Here is a 23,170-nt window from a genome sequence, read left to right as displayed (position 1 = left end):
TCCCTGCCCACACCACAGTTTTGGCTTTTCAACAATAAAGCCGTCTCTCCATCCTAGGACTCTCTTACAGAGAACAGTAAAACTGCAACATGATCAGGTACCCAAAGCGTGCATTCCCCGCAAGATAGATCAGCAGCTGTTGTCTCTTTCCATGATCTCTCTCCCTCATTCCTGTAGCCACGGAAAACTTTCCATCGGAGTCCTTAGGAAGAGATGGAGGGTGTGTGAAATGAGAGCCCGAGACACGCTGCCATCTTGGAAGGGCTTTATTTCTACTTCATCACGGTCTCATACAGACTCAGAGGCACCAGCACGTGGTTCCATTTGGTATCCTCGTGCCTTTTTGTCGTGTTTTCCCTTAAGAAAACTTGGAGTAAACTCTGTACACTGCCAGTTAATCTTTTCACAATAATTTAAAAATGTTGCTGTTGGATCATCGATGCAAGAAGACCAACAATAAAAGTACAGTACAAGGAAATTCACAACATATTACAGTGGAACAGACTGAGTCACATTTAGGTGATGGCAAGGACACAGTAGCGGTATATACATGCACCCGAAGACGTGCAAGCCAAGTAGCATAATACAAGGATCATACAATGAAGTTTCTAAGCCCACTGAGGGCTTTGTACCTTTTCAAAAACGTCCTGTATCCCCTCCAGTATACAGAATATCTGTCTTGTCTACTAGCTTCATGGCTTTTTCGCTACAAAAAGTTCACTGAATCAGACAGTCTGAAGCATTAAAAAAGTCTTAAAAAACAGTAACACTGACAAAATAAAATTAACTTAATCCACTCTAATTCAACATGGAAATAAACTGAACCAAAATGTAACAGGGTAAATTTAACAGAGAGGCAGTCAGGTATTGACAGCAAGGGTGTTCAGAATCTCTTAAAATGTACATTTTTTAAAACTTTTATTTTTTAAATCTATTTATACCTTATTTACCTTTTCATTTAATATACTGTGTGTAAAAAAGATGGAGACAAAAATAGTTTTCTGAGCTATGAAAAAAATTAAGTTATTACAGGCACATTTACTGTTTCATTCTAGAAACATCTCAGTTTCACAGGTTGAACATTCAGCAGCTGTGTGTTTTTAAAAAACATTCTTTGACCTTGAGAAAACTAGATCTCTCCTTTTGGGCAGAGTTTTGTTCATGGCGATGGTGTGATTATGCAAATTACAGTGAATTATACTGTGATAATCCATGCAAGCTTGCATCACGGTGTGGCTGCTCCTCGGGCGGCTCCTCGCCACCATGCTCCTCCAAGGACGTCGGGTCTCCGGGTGACTGAGGCTGTGAGGCAGTGGGGGAATGTGGGGCCCACCGGGACGGAGGGCGACGGTTTGCTGGTCTCTCGGGCCTGGAGAAGCAGGGCTCTAGGGATGGAGCTAGTGCAGAACAAGGTAGTTCCTTCAGAGCCGAGAAAGGGAGACAGGGTTACTCAGACCGGCAGTGTCACCAGCGGATGATTCCCCCAAACACACTTCTCAACAGACTCAAGTGAGATGAAGTACACACCACAGGCAACTCGTGAATATTAACGACGTTCTATGCTCATGCAGAATAACTTAAAATAATAAAGAATTCAACACATGTGACATGATCAGTGACATGAATGGGAAGAGACCAATTATGATTAAACACAGCAATATTGTGAGATGAGTCAGCTTGCAAAGCTCCTTTAGAATTGGGTCGGGGTATACAGAAGACATGGCAGAGTGACTGTGGCAGCGGTCTCCACAGGCCACTTCAGCATATTCCCATCTGGTAGATCTCTTCATTTGGTCCTTTAGAATGATCTATTTAGCGACAGTGGACAAATGAACTGGTCCTATAGGGCCTGGATCTACTGGGAGCCCACAAAGGGACCTCTGATTTCATTCAGCTGTGTTAGCAATGGCAGTCGTCTTAAACGAACTCTGCTACTGTTTATTTGAAATTGACTGGCAGTAGATTAAACAAACTCCCACAACATGGCAAAGATGCTGCAGGCAGAAATTTTAATTTGGGTCTAGTTTTCTTTAATGACTCTTCAATTACAGCAGCATTTTAAAAAGTAGAATCAGAATGTACTGGTGGTTTTGTTTCAGGCATCCTAATGTTCTGAGAACAGGTGACGCAAGACACATTCAACCATGTGCAAATCACCTAGAATCCTTATTCTCAAGCTACTTTGTTTTTAAAGAATGTTGAGTTCCTTGTCCTTACTCTACATGTTACAAAACCAGGACACCCAAACTTGGAATTTGCTGATACACAGAAATGTAAAAAGCTGTGGCATGAGGAAACTGAGCTGCCCAGCGTGAAGCCCGCTGGCTGGAATGACAAGACACTGGACGCTGAGGTGAACTGAATGGAAGGCACAGGAAGGATGACAGAGAACAAGGACTCTCAAAGAAAGGAAGTGAGTTGGAGGATGTAAAAAGATGTGACAAGCAACTGAAAAGACCAGGATGAGGACAGCCCAGCCAGTGGTGCAGGGGAGCAGCAGCGGGGGGACAGATGGCTGCACGGAATGGGCAGTGTCACTCGGGAGAAGATGGAACATGGCAGAGACAGCATGGCCCAAGGAGAGCGTGGGAGCCACAGGCTTCCAGAAGAGCAATGGGGCGAGTGGTTTCCCTGCCTCCCTCTGGGGTCAGCAGACAAGGAACAGTGGCCCTGGAGACTATGCTTCACGCTCCTTGCTGCTTTTGTGGCTGGCACTTCACACGGCCACAGGGAGAAGGTTCTGTTCCCAAAGCATTATGCTAACAGTACCGTGACAACCAGAAACACCTCTCCAGTTAAAACTCCACCAGCCCCCAAGATGCAGACTAACTCAGGGTGCTCCTGTGTCATCTCACCACAGCCCACAGTGCTTGGCTGGGACACACGGTTTGGGAAATCTCTATCTGTTTTGTGTCTGTGCTCCCCTTGTTGTAAGAGTAGTGTGTGTGTTGTGTATTGTATATCTGTTCTGTGTGTGTTGTGTGTCGATGAAGCTGCTGTCATAGGTTTATCTGACACCACTGTATCCTGTTCCTCCTGGCTGGTGCTAAAGAGCAGGCTTTGTATGAGACCATTCAGTACCCCCTTTGCCAGCCTCTGCTTGTGAAGGAAGAAACGTTGTGAGTCTGCATTCAAGGGAATGAACCTTTTCCTTAGTAACACGCCAGCGTGTACAAGCAAATGATGCTGTGCTTTCCTGAGAAGCCACTGTGGTCGCTGCATGGCATCTTGTCCTGGGATGCCGCCCCTGTAGCACGTTTCTGGGAAATGGCCCTCCCCCTGTGTTCCTTGTCATTTTTTTCACGGGGACACGTCTGTTGTATTTGACAACAGATACTTTTGTACTTAACACTTCGAGTTAAGGCCAGTGGATGAGGTGAGTGAATGACTATATCCTTGATCAAAAACAAAGTATATCTTTTCTCATGTGCTTTGACTCAGACTCTGAAAGCAATTCTGAGAGACGTTCTCAAGATATCTGGAGTGGGGATGACTTTGTTCTTTATTCATTCAACAAATATCTATTGAGCATCTACTCTGTCACCTACGGTGCTCACTTGGAAGGACAAGATATATTTGGGTTTATTCCTTGTGGTATGATTGTTGAAAAATGAAAAAAAAGCCTTATCGCATTAGGGTCCCACCTCATTTCAGCACATGCCAGTGCACATATGTAAGCAAAATGTTGGTAACCAGTCCTGGGTGGCTGGGCCCAAAGACCCCCTCAGGCAAGACCCCTGTGCCTAGGATGTCCCCTCCTGGCCAGTATCTACTCAATTCTCTGAAAGCAAGTTGGCTGCAAATGTACAAAAGTACAGAAATCTCAGCAGAATCTCTATAACCTAAAAACCCTTCTCTGCACTGAGTGGTCAACCCTCTCACAGGGCAGATGAGTCTCTGGCCCTGTCAATCTGTTGCTGGGTTTAGGGGAGCCTCGTGGAACCCGGGGTGAGCGAGGGTGCCGCCACCGGGCAGAACTCCCTCAGGCGATGAGTGTCGGGTGCCAACTGCGAGTTACACAACACGAGCTCTCCGGGCAGTAGGGAAACAAGGAAGAAAGCACTTACAGCGTGAGGCAGGCAGGGCTAGAGTCCCCAGGGGGCAGTTAGTAAGACAGTTTGGTTCTGGACAGAACAGACAGAGAAAGAAGAGAAAAGCAAGAAGGTTGGAAAGTGTTTTTTAAACAGGAGAACAATAAAGGTTTCAAGTCAGCAAGCCCGGAGGTAGAGGGCCGTCCCTCTCACTCAGGGACAGCCACCAGGAGAGACTTGCAGGCTCTCAGATCTAGCACATTCACTCCAAGGCAGGTGTGGGGAAGCGGCCGGGCGCTGGGCAGACAGGCCTGCCCTCTGCCATCTGCCCAGAGAGATGGAAACTCCAGGGAGGAGCCACAGACCTCCCTCCAGTTTCTATGCCGAGCCACCCTTTAGCATTTAACATTTCCAACAGCATTCTGGCAAACGGAGGTATGGAAATTGCATGACTGTTATCTAAAACAGAGACCTTTATTCGGCTGCGTTTGTTTTGGTCAAACCACCAAGCTACTGCCACTTACTCTAAAAAGTTCCCCTCATATTTTCCACTTAGGGGAGGGAGGAATAGCATTCCATTTTCAGATTGTTCCTTCTCTTCACACTAGAACTCCTCCTCACGGCTTCTCTCTGCACTGCTGAACTAGTGCCATGGTGTCGTGAGAAAAAGAGGCCTGAGTGGTTTCCGGAAGAGTGCAGTGAGAAAGGGAGATTGCCTGTCACCTGCGTCACTCCTGGGTCTGGATGCCTGAGTGAACATTCAGGGAGAGATTCCGCAGCAGGGCACGGGGTGGGCTTGGAATCAGAAGCAGTCCTGGGGATTTGGGAATGCATACCTAGAACTACTGCATAATTTATGGGGCAATGGGAAGGGGCTGCAGTGGCCCTAATATATTACATCAATTCAGGAATAATCCCACTGGAATCCAGAACAAGCAAAATTCCAACAGAAATGGAAAAAAAAGCCCGTGGCATTGAGATGCTGCCGATGAGTGCTCCGTGCCCGCTCTGAGTCCCTGCAACTGCGCTCCCTTCACGTCATCTCTTTTGGTGGCAAACACACCAAGTGAAGAGAAAATCTAAACGAATACTTTACGGAGGACAAAAGGGGTTGGGCCACTTTGTACTGATAAAACCATTTTCATGCCATGATGCTGGGATCCCATCATGAACCTGTTTTTGCTTGCAGGATTCACTATTAGTAATTCAAAGCATTTTTTGGTTCCTAAAAAACAATTTCTATTTGGTGTGTAATATAAATAGACAACACAGGCACAGCCGGTTAATGCTTTGTGACATAGCCTCAATGTCAACTGAAATCAGAGCCCTCGGGAGCCCTAAGAAGGCAGGGCATTCCCATATAAACAGACCTTTCTGCGGCAGCAGTACTTACCTGAGGACCCCAGAAGGATGGGGTGACAGTAGCCCAAAGGAGACACCATTTGTCACCTGAGAACATTCAACCAGCAGTTTGTCCTCAGAGCATGCAAACAACTTTATCACAAAGACTCAGATCTTGGAACATGTAGACCATGTAGCATCAATATTTATATTAGGTGTGAACCATGCGGAATTGCTATTTCTGTAAGTCACTGGCAGTTCCACAGGTTTGACCTATTCAGATTTGCAGCCTGCATTCTGAGTTAAACATTCACTAGTGGGCCGGACTGGGAAGCCAGCCATCATTTACCCTCTTGTGGGAAACATGGGCCAGGTGAAACAGGCAATACACCTTCTTCCTCTCCCTGCCCATGAAGCCAGGGCTGCTTGGGTCCTGGCGAGAAAGCAGCGGGCAGCCCAGGAGCATGCTGCCGTCCTCCTCCTCTGACCCCTACCATCTGCGGGAGCAGCCTGGCTGGGGGAGTGCCCATGGGGCCAGAGGTTCCCAGCGTGGAGCCTGTTCATCCAGACTCCAGGCGAGTTGGACTCACTCGCCAGACAGACACGTCCTCTCTGTGCTGCACAAACCACAAAGTGGCATCCCCATAGCCGTCACCACCAGCATATCATCAGGCTTTCATTTTGCTCCCTGTTTGTACAAAAACACCACAGGTAGATACGTATCAGAACCCAGTTCACAGTGGATTGATTTGTGAGTAGTATCAAGGGCAATAATGATAATCATATTGTATTAGGGCAGGATTTTGATTTTGCCTATTTGTTTCACTTGGTTTTACTGCTCAGGGGGCTCATGGCCACAAAGAGGGTAAGTGATTTGTGAGCTGCCAGATGGCTGTTTTGTAAGGAAGCCAGCCCAGGAATCGAGATCTTATGGCTCCTGATGAGATGTGCTCGTGCCCACGTTGTCCAGACCCTCTGCAGCTCACCTCATGCTGTCCCATATGAAGGTCTGCAGTATGCAGAAAGCCTGACACAACCATCCCATAGTTTGTACACATACACAAATTCACACAGAAAGAAGGCAAGCTATGACCCCAAATGAAACGCCCTGATAAGCAAGGATCAATCACTTAGACTGGTGACAGAACCCACATCAAATCGTGTACTATATGATTTCCTGAGGACAATAAAAGAACATTTTCTTTAGAAAAGTTCCTCAGGGTTTTTTCTGCCTATTCTATTCTCCCATAAACCCAACACCTCCCCAGCTCCCGACAACCAATCACGGACGATTCCTGAGATCAAATGACAGAGCACAATCCCAAATCCCAACCTGCCCCACAGCTAAAGGGAACAGCTGGCGGGGGAGGGTGTGGGGCACTCGGCGTTCATTACCTCCATGGGCCCTGGCTCGGCTGTGTCCCCCAGCGAGTGGCTGTCACTGTGGAGACCCGGGGGCCCGTAGGCAGCCTGCCTCCTCTCCTCCTTTAAGGCATGCTCCAGCAGCTTCTTGTTGAGGATCCGGGCCACGTTCTCAGTGAGTGTGTAGCCAGGGGGAGCAGATAAGTCCTGCCTCACTGGCGTGCCCTCTCCCCCTTCCTCCCTGCACATCTCTGAGCCCACCCCAATGGGGCTAGGTGACCTTCCTCGGGAATTGGTGCCTGTTTCCTGGCCTGGGGCCAGCTCCGGTGGGGGTTCTGCTGAGCGAGACCGACTGCCGGCCCGCAGCCCCTTCTGGAAGGGGTCCTGCACCACGGGGCTGTGGTCGATGATGTTGAAGAGGCTGGAGAGGCCATCATTGATGGTGGTGTGCACGGGGCTCTCCCTTGTGGTGGTGGAGCGGGCCCAGGCTGACTCACTGTACCCTTTCTGGGCCATCCCTGGTGACGTCCTGTTATTTGGCTGGTCAGCTTTGGGGAGGGGCTTCCTCTGCAGCTTGGGAGAACCATACTTGGGGGAGCAGCATGTGCGTTCAAACTTGGCCTGCACCTTCTCGATGGCAGGGGCCACCTGTCTGCTCCTAAGGCTTCGGGAAGGAGACGACACGGGTGTAGCACCGCCCCCAGCCTTCGGCGTGAGACACTTGTGGGGGCTGCTGGTGACACCGCTGCCACGCAGGGCTTCAGTCTGCAAGCCCACACTGATGGTCTGAACAGTCTGGGTCCCCATCGTCCGGGACCCATTGGTCTGGCAGGCCATGTCCTTGACTTGTGGCTCACCAGGGCCAGAGCAGATGGCATTCCTGACAGAGAAGGCCACCTCCTTCATGTCATCACTCAAGTTCTTGGACATCTCCAGGCTGTGCAGTGGGGAGGCAAACCCCAGGGAGGTACAGAGAGGGCTATCGAGGGGGCGCCGTCCCCCCTCCACGTAGTCCCGGGAGTGCCTGGGGGAGGTGCAAGGCCACCTGCTGAGCATGGGTTCTGGAGGGCCCCCCTTGGTGTCTCCCAGGCTCCCTCTGGCTCTGCTTGTGGGAAAGGGACTCTCGCCACCCGCCACCGTGATGCTGTCGACCCTGCGCACGGCAGGCGGGCTGTGTAACACGCGCACCCCCGACTGCTCGGTGAGGACGTGGCTCCGCAGTGGCTGCTTCTGGCAGTGCTCTGGGCTGGTCATGGTGTCCGTGGTCATGGTGACGCTTGTCGTCAGGTACCAGGAGGAGTCGGGGAAAGCCTCCGTGCTGTCCTCATGCCCTGCCCGCCCCACCTCGGTCCTGTCGGCCCAGAGGTCTGGCCCCCCACCATTGTGGCCCCTGGTGGGTGTGTAGTCCCAGCTCTTGTTGAACTCCTCAATGTACTTGAGGTCGTCTGGAGACAGGGGTGGGGTGATGTCCTCCTTGCTGCTGGTGGACGGCAGGCCCTTCTCAGGCAGGAACGGGGAGATGTCCATGAGGCGCTGGAACTCAGACATGGAGGACACGGACACTGCCCTGGGAAAAGCAGAAAAGCGGATGTCAGCCCCCCCACACCACAGCACCCACGTCCTGCCCTGCGTGGGAAGTGTCGGGGAAGGCGCCTGCTTCCACCCACACCAGGAGAACACTTTCAGCTGCTCATGTGCTGCACTCACGGGCTTATCCTGCGGGCAGCTATTGGACTCTGTGTGGCTCTGGAATTGTTCCTGAAGCCCTGCATTGGTCAGAATTTAATATAACCAACTCTGGCTCACACCTGTAATCCCAACGCTTTGGGAGGCCAAGACAGGAGAATCACTTGAGGCCTCAGTGCCTCAGTGAGAATTCTCAGGAGACTTGCTCGGACCACAATTGAAGGGTGAAGACGGTGAGTCACGGCGATGGCCAGGTTTTGGCAAGCCGCCACCTGACAGACACAGATTTGGTGTGGATTCTTCCATGTGTCAGCACTTTCAATCTGCCATGAGTTCGCTGAGTGCCTCTCACACGCCCGGCAGGTGCTGCAGGGGTGCCAGCAATGCTTCCAGGCTAAGACAGAAAGTGGCCGGAGTGCTTGGGCACAACTACCACCAGGGCAAAGAAGTGGTGGTCAGGAACGGGGCTGGGGCTGACTGTGCCCGGTGTCTCAGGCAACAGAACCTCTTTGGCCTGGAATCCCTCCAGCTGGGGTGGGATGGGGAGGTGAGGTGTCTGCAGACTCACTGTCCAGATTCTGATAGGACATACTGATATTCCTTTCACCCCACAAAGCACAGGCTTAAACCTAGGGATCTAGACTAGTGCAGGCCCTGTGGAAGGGGTCCCAGATTGAGTGTATGGACCACTCCTCCACAGGACCTATTAATATGATGAGGCCAGAACTGGGGTCTGCTCTGAGCAAGTCCCCATACCGTGTGCACTGGTACACAGAACCAGCAAAGCTCTGGGCAGCTTTGCTGACAGCTGGCTTCACCGTGGGGGCAAGGCACCCACCCATGTGGTCAGCCCCATGGGGTAAAACAGCAGGCTAAAAGTGACGTCGTTAGGCATTCCATCTTGTTATCTTTTTGTTGTTGTTAGAAATAATCTACCAACTGTCCAGTGGTGCTGGCTAGATCCAGGGCCGGAAAGGAAGGGCAATGGTAGGGATGGGTTGATTTGTCCCAAGGTCATGAGCTTTCCAGCAAGTATGAATTTCCTTCTTCTCAATTCAAGGAGTTGCTGAATTAATAATGAGTTTCAGAACACTGTTCGCTGGGGACTGTAAGTGCCAAACACATGCCGACACCCTGGTCCCTTCCACATTTCTGTGGACATAGCTCATCTAACCCCCACTTCTGCCCACAGAGGAACTGTCTCAGAGTTAAATCAGTGGCACCTACCTGGGTGGGAACTCAGTGCCTCTGGGGCATGGATGGATATGGTGGAACAGAGATGATAAAAAGACAGAGAGAGCAGAGGCATTAACCTCAGCAGTGGCCAAAGCAAACAAAGCCCATGAACCTCAGCAGTAGCCAAAGCAAACAAAACCGTGATGAGAAAATGCAGGACATGTCTGGAGCACGTGTAGGCGCTTCCGGGTGCATCGAAGAGAGTGGTGCAAACATACCAGGCAGCTGGAAGCCAGAGGAAAAGGGGCCGGTGGGGAGGGCACATCCAGTTTTCACTTTGGACATTTCGAGATATACATATATATATATATATATATATATATATATATATTTTTTTTTTTTTTTTTTGAGACAGAGTCTCACTCTGTCGCCCAGGCTGGAGTGCAGTGGCGCAATCTCAGTTCACTGCAACCTCTGCCTCCCAGGTTCAAGCAATTTTCCTGCTTCAGCCAATGTTTCCATTTTATAACAAGCATGTGTTACTTTTGAAAGCATAAAGGCTGATGGCTTGAGTGGTGGAGTACAGTTGCTCCAAAGCCTAACCGGAAACACTGATGTGGCTGCTTCTGTGAATGGGGAAGGTGGGAGGGTATAATGACTAAACTCTGTTTACTGCTTGTTTTGTGCCATGTGCTGCTTTCATTATGTGTATTAACATACATACGCTGCAAAAAAAAAAAAAAAAAAGATAATCAAAATACCTCCTGTATACAGATAAGGAAACGGAGGCACAAAGCAGTTGAGTAACCTACGCAAGGAGGCAGAAGTGATTTAAACCCAGGCAGTTTGGGCTGGGCGCAGTGGCTCACGCCTGTAATCCCAGCACTCTGGAAGGCTGAGGCGGGTGGATCACTTGAGGTCAGGAATTCGAGACCAGCCAGGCCAACATGGCGAAACTCTGTCTCTATTAAAATATAAACATTAGCCCGTTGTGGTGGGGTTTGCCTGTAATCCCAGCTACTTGGGAGGCTGATACAGAATTGCTTGAACCCAGGGGGCAGAGGTTGCAGTGAGCCAAGATTGTGCCACTGTACTCCAGCCTGGGAGAAAGAGTGAGACTCCATTTCAAAAATAAATAAATAAATAAACCAACCAATCAACCCAGGCAGTTTGGCTCTAGAGCCTGAGCTCTCAAGTACTGTCCTGTACCACCCAAGAAGGACCAGAGAAGACAGTGTGAAGGACTGAAGTGTGCCACAGGCACGGCTAGGTGCTGCGGAGAGCAAATGGGAAAGGGATGGTCATTCACAGACTCAAAGTTCAGAGGGAAATCAAGGATGAGGCGATCTGGAAATGTTGAATTGCCTGAGAAGAAATTTCATGTAGTAGAAATGGTATGTATTCATTTGGAGAATGAAGAAAAAGTAAAACTGGAGGAAATTAAACTGGGGAGGAAAAAACTGGTGTATAACTAACATCCACACCAACCACTATATATCTCCTTCTAGGACTACTGCCCGAAAATATTTTAATAAATTCTCTTAGTGGAGCTTTTAAATACAGTGTATAAAACATCTCACAGCATACGAGAGAGATTTCCCAGACTTTAAAAGAGAAAAGAGAGGTTTCCATGGACCTTTCAATAATCACTAAACACAAGCATTCCTTTGTATACATAACACAACTACAACTGGAAAGTCTACCATAAAACTCATACACCCATGACACAGCATGTCTAGCTTCTTTGTTGTTAACAATCAAAAATACCATGTTTATGAAATGAATAGTAAAGCAGCCACTTCTTCAGAAGTGGCATAATTTTAAGTCATTTTGGAGAGAGTGGTAAAATAGACTGCATTGACAAAACAGAATTTTAAGACCAAGACATTTTTATTCCAGTAATCTATTTTTTTCATCAATCTTACTTACCTTTGAAGATTCCCCTTGTGATTTTCTTCTTCCTATAAAGAAGAAATGACTTCGTCTGAATCGGTTAATTTTGGTTGCCTAGAACTAGGCCTGATTGTACTTAAGTGATTCGTTTGCTCTGCACCCCCAGGAAAACACCATTTAAAATGTACACTGAGGCCAAGCTCTGGTTAGGAGTGCTACTGCCCTGAGGCCTTTGAAGTACAATAATCAAAGCGAGTCCACAGCATGATGAGGGGTTGGAGCTTCTGCAGTCCAGGGAGGAGCCCACATGAGTGAGAACAACTGGCTATAAACTTTGTCATGGAGGAAGTGGCTCTTCTGTGCTTCCTCAAAGGACCTCACCGACTACATGAATTTCAAAGCCAGCTTTTGTAACAACCTAAGTGTGAGAGTGAGACTGAGAGAGAGAGTGTGTGTGTGAGTGTGTGTGTGCTGTTAGAGAGGAAGATGGAAGGTGACAGAATAACCTTAGGAGACTGGTGTCCCTTGGTCCCAGTCTTGCTGTAGAAGTTGACGTGACATCCTTAGGCTCGGGCACTTGATTTTAAACATTCCCATTTAGAATCAGAGGCAAAGTACAGTGCCTTCCCCTTTAAGAAGAATGATGCTGTGTTTGTAGAGAACAACAGAAACCCAAGGTTGTCTACTGAGAAAACACTCTTGTGCTGACGTGGTTGTGAAACAGCAAGCCTCTGACTAACTTTAATGGAAGCATATTTTTCAAGACAGTAAATAGCAAGGGGTATTTATCACTTCCCCTTAGTAAGCATGCCCCTTGTCTCTGCCATGCAGGTTCCAGTGGGCTGGAACCCAGCCACAGGCTCCCAACCCCACCCCATGTTACCTCTGCTATGTAACTGGACTGTACTAGATTGCCAATAGATCAGACAGGGTGGGACTGCAGCAATGTCCTGTCAACCTGATACACATTGCTGAGGATAAAGCATTTGACCTTACTGATGTGAGTGAAGTATAATTTCCGCATATTTCAACAACACTATTTGATATGAACTCGTCTAAGTCTTAAGTGTTTAGGAGACCAAATGATACGTGCAGCAACTGTTGAACTGCTTCACAGGTAATGATTCCTAGAATCAACTTTTTTTTTTTTTTTTTTTTTGAGATGGACTCTCACTCTGTCACCCAGGCTGGAGTGCAGTGGTGCGATCTCAGCTCACTGCAAGCTCCACCTCCCGGGTTCACGTCATTCTCCTGCCTCAGCCTGCCAAGTAGCTGGGACTACAGGTGCCCACCACTACACCCGGCTAATTTTTTAGTATTTTTAGTAGAGATGGTGTTTCACTGTGTTAGCCAGGATGGTCTCGATCTCATGATCTCGTGATCCGCCTGCCTCAGCCTCCCAAAGTGCTGGGATTACAGGCGTGAACCACCACGCCCAGCCCTGGAATCAACTTTTAAAACAAGGTTTTAAAAATCTTAAAGCCAGAAAAACATAACTGACGCTGTGCCATGGAAATGTCTACAGCCTAGCTCACTCATTTGGTGGTCTAATTTATGTAAGGTTTCTAAGTGTTGGATGTTTTCCCTTTGCGCAGAATTTTTTTGGTTATATTAGTTTTCTAGAATCAGAAGACTGTACTATTATTTCAAGAAAAGTTGAGGCTGGGTGTGGTGGCTCACACCTGTAATCCCAGCACTTGGGGAAGGCAAGGCAGACAGATCACTTGAGCCCAGGAGTTCGAGACCAGCTTGGGCAACACAGGGAGACCCTGTCTCTACTTAAAAAATAAAATTAAAAAAAATTAGCCAGGCATGGTAGCACGTGTCTGTGGTCCCAGCTACTTAGGAGGCTGATGGGGAAGGATCAATTGGACCTGGGAGGTCAAGGCTGCAGTGAGCCGTTATCGGCCACTACATTCCACCCTGGGCAAGAGAGTGAGACCTCCAGCTCCAAAAAATCAAAAAAAAAAAAAAAAAAAGGAAAAAAAGAAAAAGAAAAAGTTGAGCATATACACGTCCCAGAATTACTTACTTCCTCTTGTGTGTTTTATGGGACACACTCATTTGTGAGACCTGCCTTCTGTATAGGACTCTAGTCCAGTATTTCTAAACCTGAAACAAGGGGCAAAGTTAAACTGACAGCAGGGTATGCTAATTGAGGGTCAAGCAAAACCCTTGGTGTTGTGAAGATTTCATTTTTACTCAGTTCGGAGGTTGCAGTATGCAAAAGTGCTGGAGCCCGCCAGGAGAGGAATCTGGCAGATGCCTCTTAGGCTTCATGACGGCTCCCTTATTCCATAGTAGTCAACTAGGATGGAGAAAACCTGGCTGACCTCAGGGAGGCGATTCCTGAACTCCCTCTCGGGCCTGTGGGCTGGTGGCTCCTCTGGCTCGTCATCCAGGGACAAGGCATCCAGGTAGAGATTCTCACTGGCTGAGCACCTGTCCGACTCCTTCAGCTTGGACAGCGGCTGGTCTTCAAACGGCATGGAGTCGGCGTCTGCACACGGCCACATGGCCACAGGACGGGGCACGCGGTGGCTTCCCTGGTGGGGAAAGGGGCGAACGTTGCCGTCTTTTTGATCACAGAGGAAACTGCCACCTCTCCGGGGACTGTTCTCTTTCTGCAACTTGAGAATTTTAAAAATGAAAATAATTAGCCTCACTTTTCTGTCTGATGGTCTCCCTAAGACCATTGTTTCTCCACAATTTGGAATTACTCATAGGTCAGTTTGAAAAACATTGTGAGAAGCAAATGTTCTTAACGTTCTGATCTTAATTTCAAAAGGTAACACAACATTACAGATGCTTTACAAAACCCACAATTTTATCTGGCCCAGAAAATCTGCATTAACCACACACAAATAGGGTGAACTCTTTCTGACACCAATATATGTGTTACTGTACATAACTCTGAGAGTTGTGCTCGTGGGAAATTCTACATTTATTACTATTTTTAAATCTAATGCTGTTAAAGAATATGTTTAAAATGCTCTTTGGAACTTCCTTCAGAACTGAAGACACTCAGTGGAATACTGTCAGTGACAGCAGACTTCTAAGTGTGAAGCTGATTTTCCTAACTAGTCCCAGGGCATGTGGAACAGGTCCTATCAATAACTCAAGTGAGCAAACTTGAGTTTGTAACCATTTGGTGTTACAAACTCAAATGGCTGTTAACCATTTGGTGTTAAACATAACTTACACTTTGAGATGATAAAAACTTAGCTATAAAGGCAAGTAAAGATCTGGTATGACTGAGTGAAGAAAATTTTAAAAAGCCACTTTACATTATAGTCATACTTCTTGCCTGACTCGGTTGAACTCAAGAAGCGGCAGTGGGCGAGCACAGGGCCACCTGGAGTTAGAAGACCTGAGTCGGAACCATTGATGTGTGGCTTGCTGGTTCGCAGGCAGGTGCAAGTTCCCGACTCTCCTGAGCTCAGCTTCCTTATCTGTAAGATGGGTTGTGCACGTGGGCTCACAGGAGTCAGGCTGGCTAGTGGGGGCCCAGCCCACGTAAAGGCATTATGCCTTTCTGGGCCGTTTTGGGCCACTAGATGGAGATCTTGTGGAGGTGGCTCAGGAAGGGGCCCATATGAAATCACAAGGGACTGCTGAGGCAGGCAGGCAAATGGCTTGCAGGGCGCACGGCCTCCCTCCCCACAGGAGCCCTCACCAGCTTCCACTCCATTCTCCTGATCCCTCCTCATTGCTTCTCTTTCTAAAACGGCCACAGAAAGCACAACTGAGACCTGAAGCTACTTCTGCCTATGAGTCTTTAACGGAGCCTTTATTGGATGACAAGCTCACACTACAGGATTGACTGCTCTTCTGAATAAGTAAAGTATCTGAACGATGAAAGTGACATTTGGATTTGACCTGAAGGAGTGGCCAAACAATGATTTAAAGTCCTCAAGTGCTGAGACGGTGCCAGGAAATTCTAAAACCTCCTTGAATGCAGATCAATTCATTTTTTTTAAGCATCACTTACAAACTGCATCTCTGTGTCCTAATCTGAGCATTCGTCCACACGTTGGATGCAAACACGCTTTCTGTACAGTCAGGAGAAAGCCATGGAAGACAGGAAAGACAAAAGGACGCTGCTCATTGTTAGTAATTTCTAAGGCGGCGGAACAGAGATTTATCTTTATCTTTGAGAAAGATGGAGTCTGATGCAGCCAAAGCTTACATGTTAGCATCTGAGGCAGTTCACAGTCAAATGAAGGACCCAGCAAATCCTAAAAACTCTACGTTTTAGCTCTGCCCCTCTGCTCTCTCCTCCTCCTCCCTGATGATGACACAGTTCTTTGCAGTTTTCTTAAAGATGCTAACTGCTTTCTTTAAAAAAAAAAAAAAAGGAAGGCTTTTTATATGTTCATTTAATGCATGTCGGCACAATTTAGTTTCAACACATGATCATCTCTAAGCTATTTTGGGCAAGAAATTAAAATGCAAGAATCCCATCTGAAGCTGCAAATGTGCGCCAAGGGTGTGGAGTGAAGGGGGAAAAGAATGACTGAAGAGGAGAGCTATGAACAAGCACCTTCTAACTCAGTAAAGTGGGATTTCAAAAATAAACGCAGGCAGCTAGGAGCAACTTGTACTCAAGCTGCTAAGCGTTAGGTTTCCTAAAAATGAACTGGAGTGCTTGTGGTGGAGAAATCTGCTGCTCAGATGCCTCTGGGGTGTTGTAATAGAACGGTCCTCAGCGCGGGAGGGCTTCCTACAGGAGTCATTTCAGCCAGCATCAGCACCTACTTGCAATCTTGGAGTAAAACAACTTTTAATGCCCGTCGAAAATGTTAAAGATTCGTATTTTAATACAGGAAACAATAAAGGTGACCTCAAGAGTGTCACCTTACCCAGACTGATAGAAAGAAAAAAGGCCACTTTGTAAACAGGTTTTAAAAGAATGGATTTTTTTTAAAAGAATGGCAGCTGATTTAAGAAAGTTACTGGAAGGAGAATGCATGGATGACACTTTTTAGCTTGGTAAGTACCGCAAATATAACAGCAAGTTTTACATCATCTGTATGTTCACTGGGAACTCAACAATTCTAAGGAGAAATGTAATGTGACTCCATAAAGTCTCCTACCCCCACCCCGCAATCAAACTGGGATTGAGACAAGAGAGGCTGATAAGATAGATAAAATGTGTTATATGACCTTAGCCACATTCCCACAGTCATATATCACATAACATGCCTCATGTGGTGCAGAAATTATGTAGGAATTTAATGACACCGGACAAGTATGAAGCATGTGTTCTGAAAGTGGAAAATGGATTTAGTGTTACTTGTTTCACCATCTGTATTAGGTTATCACAGTCAAGGTTATATTATATGGCTTACCAAGCAGTCAAATGTTGAGAGGATACATTGTGAAGAATGTTCAGTTACATTTCTCATTTACCTACGGCATATGTAGCTAGAAGTTAAATGAACAAGCAACCCAATGACTGATAAAGGAACCAAATCTACACATGCCCAGACACACTGGAACCAATATCCTCTTTTCAGGAAGTTGAGATAATGCCTATAATTGCTTTCCCTCATTATCAGGATGGGGCACTGAGATTTAAGAAATCGTCTTTAAAAATGTTTACTATTTTGGAGAAAAGGCCAGATTTATTTTTGAAAGCCACAATTGCATGTCTGAAGCGTCAGTTCATTTGTAACCAATCGTCTTCTAAAAACAGCAATGACATCATTGTACAAAAACTGTGGGATCCATCAAACAGATTTCAGGAACAGATGCATGCCCGAAACTCACGTGTTTCAGATCCACGATGCTCAAAGATGTCCACCTTGAGGACCGGGTTCTGAGGCGGTCAGTGTGGCCGAACTATTCCAACACTGACAACTCGGAATTGGAGGTCAGCTGACGACGACCTTTCCAAAATATAGTCTCAAAATGAGGCTGTGGCTCATCTTCAAGCCACTGACTTCTCAAAAGTTGAGTGTCACCACAAGTGCCTAATTTTTCCGTTAGCAGAAATTCTTCATTCCCAAAACTAAAAATAAAAACCTAAAAGACTTGCTTAATTTATATCCAAGGTGTGACTTCCCAAACAAATGAAGCCTGTGACTAGTCCAACAGGCCACCATGGCTAACAGGCGAAGGGCACCCTAAAGGGGCCATGGCAGGGATCACGATGGCCTCACCGGGGTCAGGAGGGACGTAAAAAGTGAGTGGCCCTAGAGCATGGGCCAAGAATGAAGCTCCCTGGCGACAAGTTGCCTGGAGTTACTGTGACACCGGTCAACTAAAGGTGGATATAATAAATTAGTGCCATTTCTATCCCTAAGATTTCCACCTAACCATAGAGCACAGACACACAGGAGATTTAATACAGGAGACTCTTCACAAGTGCTGCATTTCCAAGCCAGAAAGGAAGTGGCCAGCATTCCTCTTGATAGGATTTGGGGAATATCAAAGATTAGTAAGGTGACTCATCTGTGTAAGTGGTGAAACCTGGGAAGAGTTTCAGCTCTTCTATATGCAGTGTACTTTCCTTCTTTTGTTTTTTGGAGATGGGGTCTCGGTCTGTCACCCAGGCTGGAATGCAAGTGGTGATCAAAGCTCACCTGTGGGGATTTTATTCTTCTCAGTGGTTTCCAAGCCAAAGGCTCTTGGTCTTTTTTACCATTTAGTTCATTCTGCCTCCGTCCCTATCCAACATATGCATACGCTCACCTTTGTCATTGTACCTGCATAACACAGGCACCATGTCTATGGATAATAGAGCACATTTTTCAAAAGGCTCTATGGGTATTTAAAATAGAGTAATGAGATTATTTTTCCTGAGCTCAATTTCTTAGTGATTAATACATTTCCTTGAGACCGCATAAATTTGTAAGTGTGTGACTGGCTGAAATAAACAAAATGTATACTATGTAAAAATCCAGCCAGGGAAGAATTCCAGATCTTCATCAATTTAATTTGTGTATCCCTCAGGAACTACTGCAACTATGCAAACTGTTCTAAGTCTGATGCAATGCAGAGAACGGTTATATTGGCAGAAAAACGACTACCCCCGTCCTCCCCAAATTCATCTGAGTTTCTGAATTGTTTGTTTAGCTAAGATGATGAGCTACCAGCTACCTCTCTTGACTATGGTCCATCTAATCACAGCTCAGCAATATCCACAGCGGGCACACTCACCAGCAAACAGCCTGACTTCCAACTGAATTCAGCAATTTCTTTTCTAATGACAACAATTCCATTCAAGTCGGAGCAGTCACTGTGACCACATCTTTAGTGGCAATCTTAAAAGTTATAGTTTGTTTTCAACTGAATAAGACCTGAAATAACCTCCTCTTTCCAGTTTAGTCTTTAAATTCCTTTAAAAAGTTATCCCCCCTCCCACAACCCCCACCCACCCTGCGCTGCCACTACCACACGTACACACAGGGGAGTCACCTATGAACTTTGCAATGAAAAGATCTGTGTCACGGAGAGGCATGAGCCTAGGTCTCCAACACAAGCAATTCTAGTATTTCTCTCTCATGCTTTGGAAGCCCATGCATCCTGATGCTGCAAGGACCACAAAGCAGCCTAATGTTTTTGCTTTCTGGGTCCATTGAGTAGTCTACACTCTGTGCCTATGCTCCAGGGCCCGGGGTGCCTCCTTACCTGCTCTATCCTCCACAGGAGTTCCTTCTTCTGCCGCTCCCACTCCTGCCGATCTCTGTCCAGGCGGTCGAGAAGTTCCACCTTCTCCCGGTTCCAGTTCTTCTCGCTGTGATGGATCTGCCAGCGCAGGTCCATGACCAGGCTGTGACTGTCGGCCAGGAGCTTCTGGTGCACCTCTCTCTCCTTCTTCAAGGCCCCCTTGCTCTCAGCGGAGGAGCCTAGTTCTCCCAACTTGTTCTCAGTCTTCTCTTCCAGCTGTCAAGGAGAAAAGACTTAGGAATTCCCTCTCTGACAAGTCTTGCATTCAAGGATGAAGTCTCAGCACATTTACATGGGATCCCTGGAAACATGTTTAAACCGAGGTTTGACCAATCCCATAGTATAAACAAATTTTATTTTTAAAGTCCTAATTAAGAGCATTTGACACAGACAGTCACGAAGAATGTTAAGCGGTGAGTAAACTGAGCTTCCCATAGCCAGCTTCCCTGCTCCACTTTCCTAGTCTAAGTCACCACTGTCTCTTGCCTCTACTTCTGTGTAACTCCTTGTGGGCAGGTACCACAAGGTACCTGTCCCTATATCCTTAGCTCCTATATGGAACCTAGGGATGGGACAGTTTTCAATAAATACTTGTCAAATACCCAGGAGGTTAAATATCAAAACCAAACAAGATTCTACATCTTATGTATTCAAACTTGTGAAAACCAAAGACAGGGAAAAATGACACATGCCATAGAGGCAGGAGGATGAGAATTCCAGGAGACTTCTCATCAGAAACTTTGCAAGTCAGAAGATGATGGAGTGGCATCTAAAGTGCTGCAAGAAAAAAGATCTCAACCTAGACTCAATTCTGTACGCAGAAATGGTATCTTTCAAAACAGAAGGAAAACACTTTTCAACAAATGAAAACTGAAAACAAAAACAAAAACAAAAACAAAAAAAAACATTGCCAACAGACCTGCACTTCAGGAAATGAAAAAGGAAGTTCTTTAGGCAGAAGGAATATACTAACAGACACTTTGATCTCTACAGAAAATAAACACTGGAAATGACATCTGTGTAAATATAAAACTCATTATTTCTGTTTTAATTATTTTTAATATTTGATTATCTAAAGCAAAAATTGTTACAATGTGTTGTGTTTGCAGAATATGTAGAGGTAAACTATGACAGCAATAGCACAGAGGATGGGAAGGAACTGGGAATATACTGTTGCAATTTCCTCAGGCACCATGAAAAGTAGCCTAATAGGATTTCAAGGTAGACTCTGAGTAGTTAAATACGTATATTATAAACCCTAGGGCGAACACTAAAACTGCACGGCAAACACTAACACCGCACAACAGCTTGCTGTTCAGTGCCTTGTTTTTACCCTCACAAGCAATCTCTTATATTTTATTAAGTGCACAATTTTAACAAATTGTATACTTTTCAAAGAAAGGCCTTTCACACAGATTGCCTCACTTGGTCTCTGCTGCAATCCTCTACGTATAGGTATCCTTATCCCCAGTTTATTTGTGAAGAAATGGCAGCTCGGTGCTTCAGGGACTTGCCAAAGGGACATGCTAAGTCAGTAACCAATATTCATATGTAGAGTTCAATTAACTTTCTTATAATGAGTTACTTCAAGACCCACTAAAATAATTCATGGCTGATTATCCATGTCTAAGCAGATTGTTTTAACTTTTCTGAGACACTATATATGTATATAAAAATATAAAGATTAATGAGTTAAACCAGCCAGTATTATTACATTTAGAAAGACGTCTGTATCAGTGCTGTAGTTTGGATGTCTGTCCCCCAAACTTCACGTTGAAATTTGATCCCCAGTGTCGGCGATGGGGCCTAGTGGGAGGTGTCTAGGTCATGGGAGTGGATAGATTCATGCCCTGCAGCAGGGACTGAGTAACTTCTCCCTCTATTATTTCTTTATGAGCTGGTTGTTTAAAAGAGCCTGGCACCTCCTCCCACCTGCACTTCCTTTCTTGCCCTATGATCTGCACACATCGGCTCCCCTTTGCCTTTTGCTGAGTGGAAGCAGCTGGACCTCTCCAGTAGCAGGTGCTGGCACCATGCTTCTTGTGCAGCTTGCAGAACTGTAAGCTAAATAAACCTCGTTGTTAAATAAATTACCCAGCCTCAGGTATTCCTTTACAGCGACAGTAAATGGACTAAGACAGGCTGCTGAGTGTGTGCTCAGTTAAACTGAAAGTTCTTGCCCACCAGGGACTCACTGGGAGAGAGCTAATATCGAATCTCGCCTCTGTAATAAAGGCAAACCCTTCATTAAGTGGGGAGAGCACACTGTTTTGTCCCTGAATCTGAGTGGGACTCCGGCCTTCTTGGAGAGAAAGCAGGGAAAGGCCTGAGGAAGCAGATGACAGCCACGGGCACGGGTCAGTGGTGACACTTCTTGATCAATTATAAAATGCAAATCTGGGGAAAATAAAACTTTTTTTAAGTAGAAAGAATGCAGAAACAAAAGAGGGGAGAAACCTCCAGTGTTAGCTAACCAGAAGACTACCAGAAAAGCACCAAGCACCACAAAATCCCATTTTAAAAGAGCTGCTGGAAGCCCACATAACCCAGAATGAAAGGCCGCTGAGCCCCTCGCAGGTACGTCTGTTCACCTGCAGATGCTTCCAGCCACCAACATGTCCTCTCTTTGGAATCTCCTCATGCAGCGTACCCCTTCCTGGGCCCCACATGGCCTCTGCTCACCTGCTTTGTGAAGACAGTGAAGGCACATTCCTTCTGCCCACAAACTCCTCTGTCCACACCTCTCAGGTCTCTCATGGTCAGGGTCACCCCCACCCCTCAATGCTTAGAGCCCAATCCCCCCGCCTACTGAGGGACCTCGTGTCATCAGTGTCCCTACACTGTCAGGTCTCACTGGACACGCATCCCCGTGACCCTGCGGCTCCTGTTACTGCACCGTCTGTGCTCCCTCTTTCCCCTTCCCTGCCCACCTCAACTTCTGTCCCTCTGCACGGTGCCACAGTGCTTCAGCCCCACACCCCGACGGCAACTGCTCTTGTCAAGTTTTCCAGTGACCTCCTCACTGCCAAGTTCAACAAAGCTTTTGATCCCTCATCTGTCCCGTCCTCTTCAAAGCATCTGATGTTGCTGAACCACTTGGGACGCCATGGTGTCTCTCCTCTTGGCTTCCGGGACGGCATTTGCTCCGGATGTTCGTCCATTTCTCTGGCTGCTCCTGTCCAGTCTCTTCTCCCTCTACTCATTTCTTGAAAATGAATATTTTGGTTCCTTCTATGCGTTCCTCTGACTCTGTGCGGTCCTGGCGAGTCCTCCATGGCCCTGCCTCCCACCTCCTCATTCACGCCCGGGTATATACGTCTTCAGCCCAGCCCCCAGTGCCTGTGATGACACACACCTCAACTCAAATCCAACCTGTTCCCTTTCCATCCCGACTGGTTCTCTCTGCGTTCCTGTCTTGGTGATGGTGCCATCGCCCAGGCACCCACACTAGAAACCTGAGAGCCCCGCGACGTGCTTGTTGCTCCACGGTGTCTCATGAACCGGCCGCCAGGCCCGGCCATTCTCTACTTGCTTTGCTTCTCTCAGGTGTGCGCCCTCCACTCCTTCTCCACGGCTGCTGCTTTACTTCAGAGTCACCCCTCTCACCTCCCATCTCCGCAACCCAGGGCTCCTCAATATTTTTACTGTGGACCCAGGTGGCAGCCTGGTGAAGCCAAAATTCTCCTCCTCACTGTTAATTCTGGGATATCCACAACAATTGTAAAGGGAAATGGAGAGATGTGTGATTACTTCTTATTCTTTCATTCCATATTTCCTTTCAAAAAGATCCGTGATTTCTGTTGGGCGTGTTGCCTACATTTATAACTGGAGGACACGCTCAATTTTGGTGGAAAGTCAGTGATCTAAAGATGCATCTCTTTCCTATTCTAGTTCGGCAATTCCCTGATTTCAGTCTATAGACCACTAACCCTAGGTTATCCATTCAATTCTAATGGCTCCTAATCCATTCTCTATCTTGAAGCCAGAATAATCTTTTGAAAAAGGGA

The 23,170-nt window shown here is 46.8% G+C and overlaps 1 protein-coding gene across 23 annotated transcripts in view; it reads right to left on the bottom strand.

Annotated features, from left to right (window-relative positions):
- Positions 1–248: 248 nt before the first annotated feature.
- The window catches only part of MTCL1 (microtubule crosslinking factor 1), a 125,545-nt gene continuing 102,623 nt past the window's right edge, over positions 249–23,170 (bottom strand). For 9 of the 23 annotated variants that reach the window (XM_028837983.2, XM_028837985.2, XM_028837988.2 and 6 more), the window contains 5 exons: positions 19,125–19,379; positions 13,823–14,119; positions 11,526–11,557; positions 6,768–8,301; positions 249–1,419 (listed from right to left, as the gene is read on the bottom strand). In XM_028837983.2, the coding sequence (XP_028693816.2) occupies positions 1,186–1,419; positions 6,768–8,301; positions 11,526–11,557; positions 13,823–14,119; positions 19,125–19,379 (2,352 nt within the window). In that variant the 3' untranslated portion in view covers positions 249–1,185. Of the gene's footprint in view, positions 1,420–4,067; positions 4,125–6,767; positions 8,302–11,525; positions 11,558–13,822; positions 14,120–19,124; positions 19,380–23,170 lie in introns of all 23 variants that reach the window. The other 14 variants (XM_028837987.2, XM_077975232.1, XM_077975237.1 and 11 more) reach the window with 3 other exon arrangements.

This window comes from Macaca mulatta, chromosome 18 (genome assembly GCF_049350105.2).
Source record: "Macaca mulatta isolate MMU2019108-1 chromosome 18, T2T-MMU8v2.0, whole genome shotgun sequence".
In the NCBI taxonomy this organism is placed as follows: domain Eukaryota; kingdom Metazoa; phylum Chordata; class Mammalia; order Primates; family Cercopithecidae; genus Macaca; species Macaca mulatta.
This window is presented reverse-complemented; position numbering and strand designations above follow the sequence as displayed.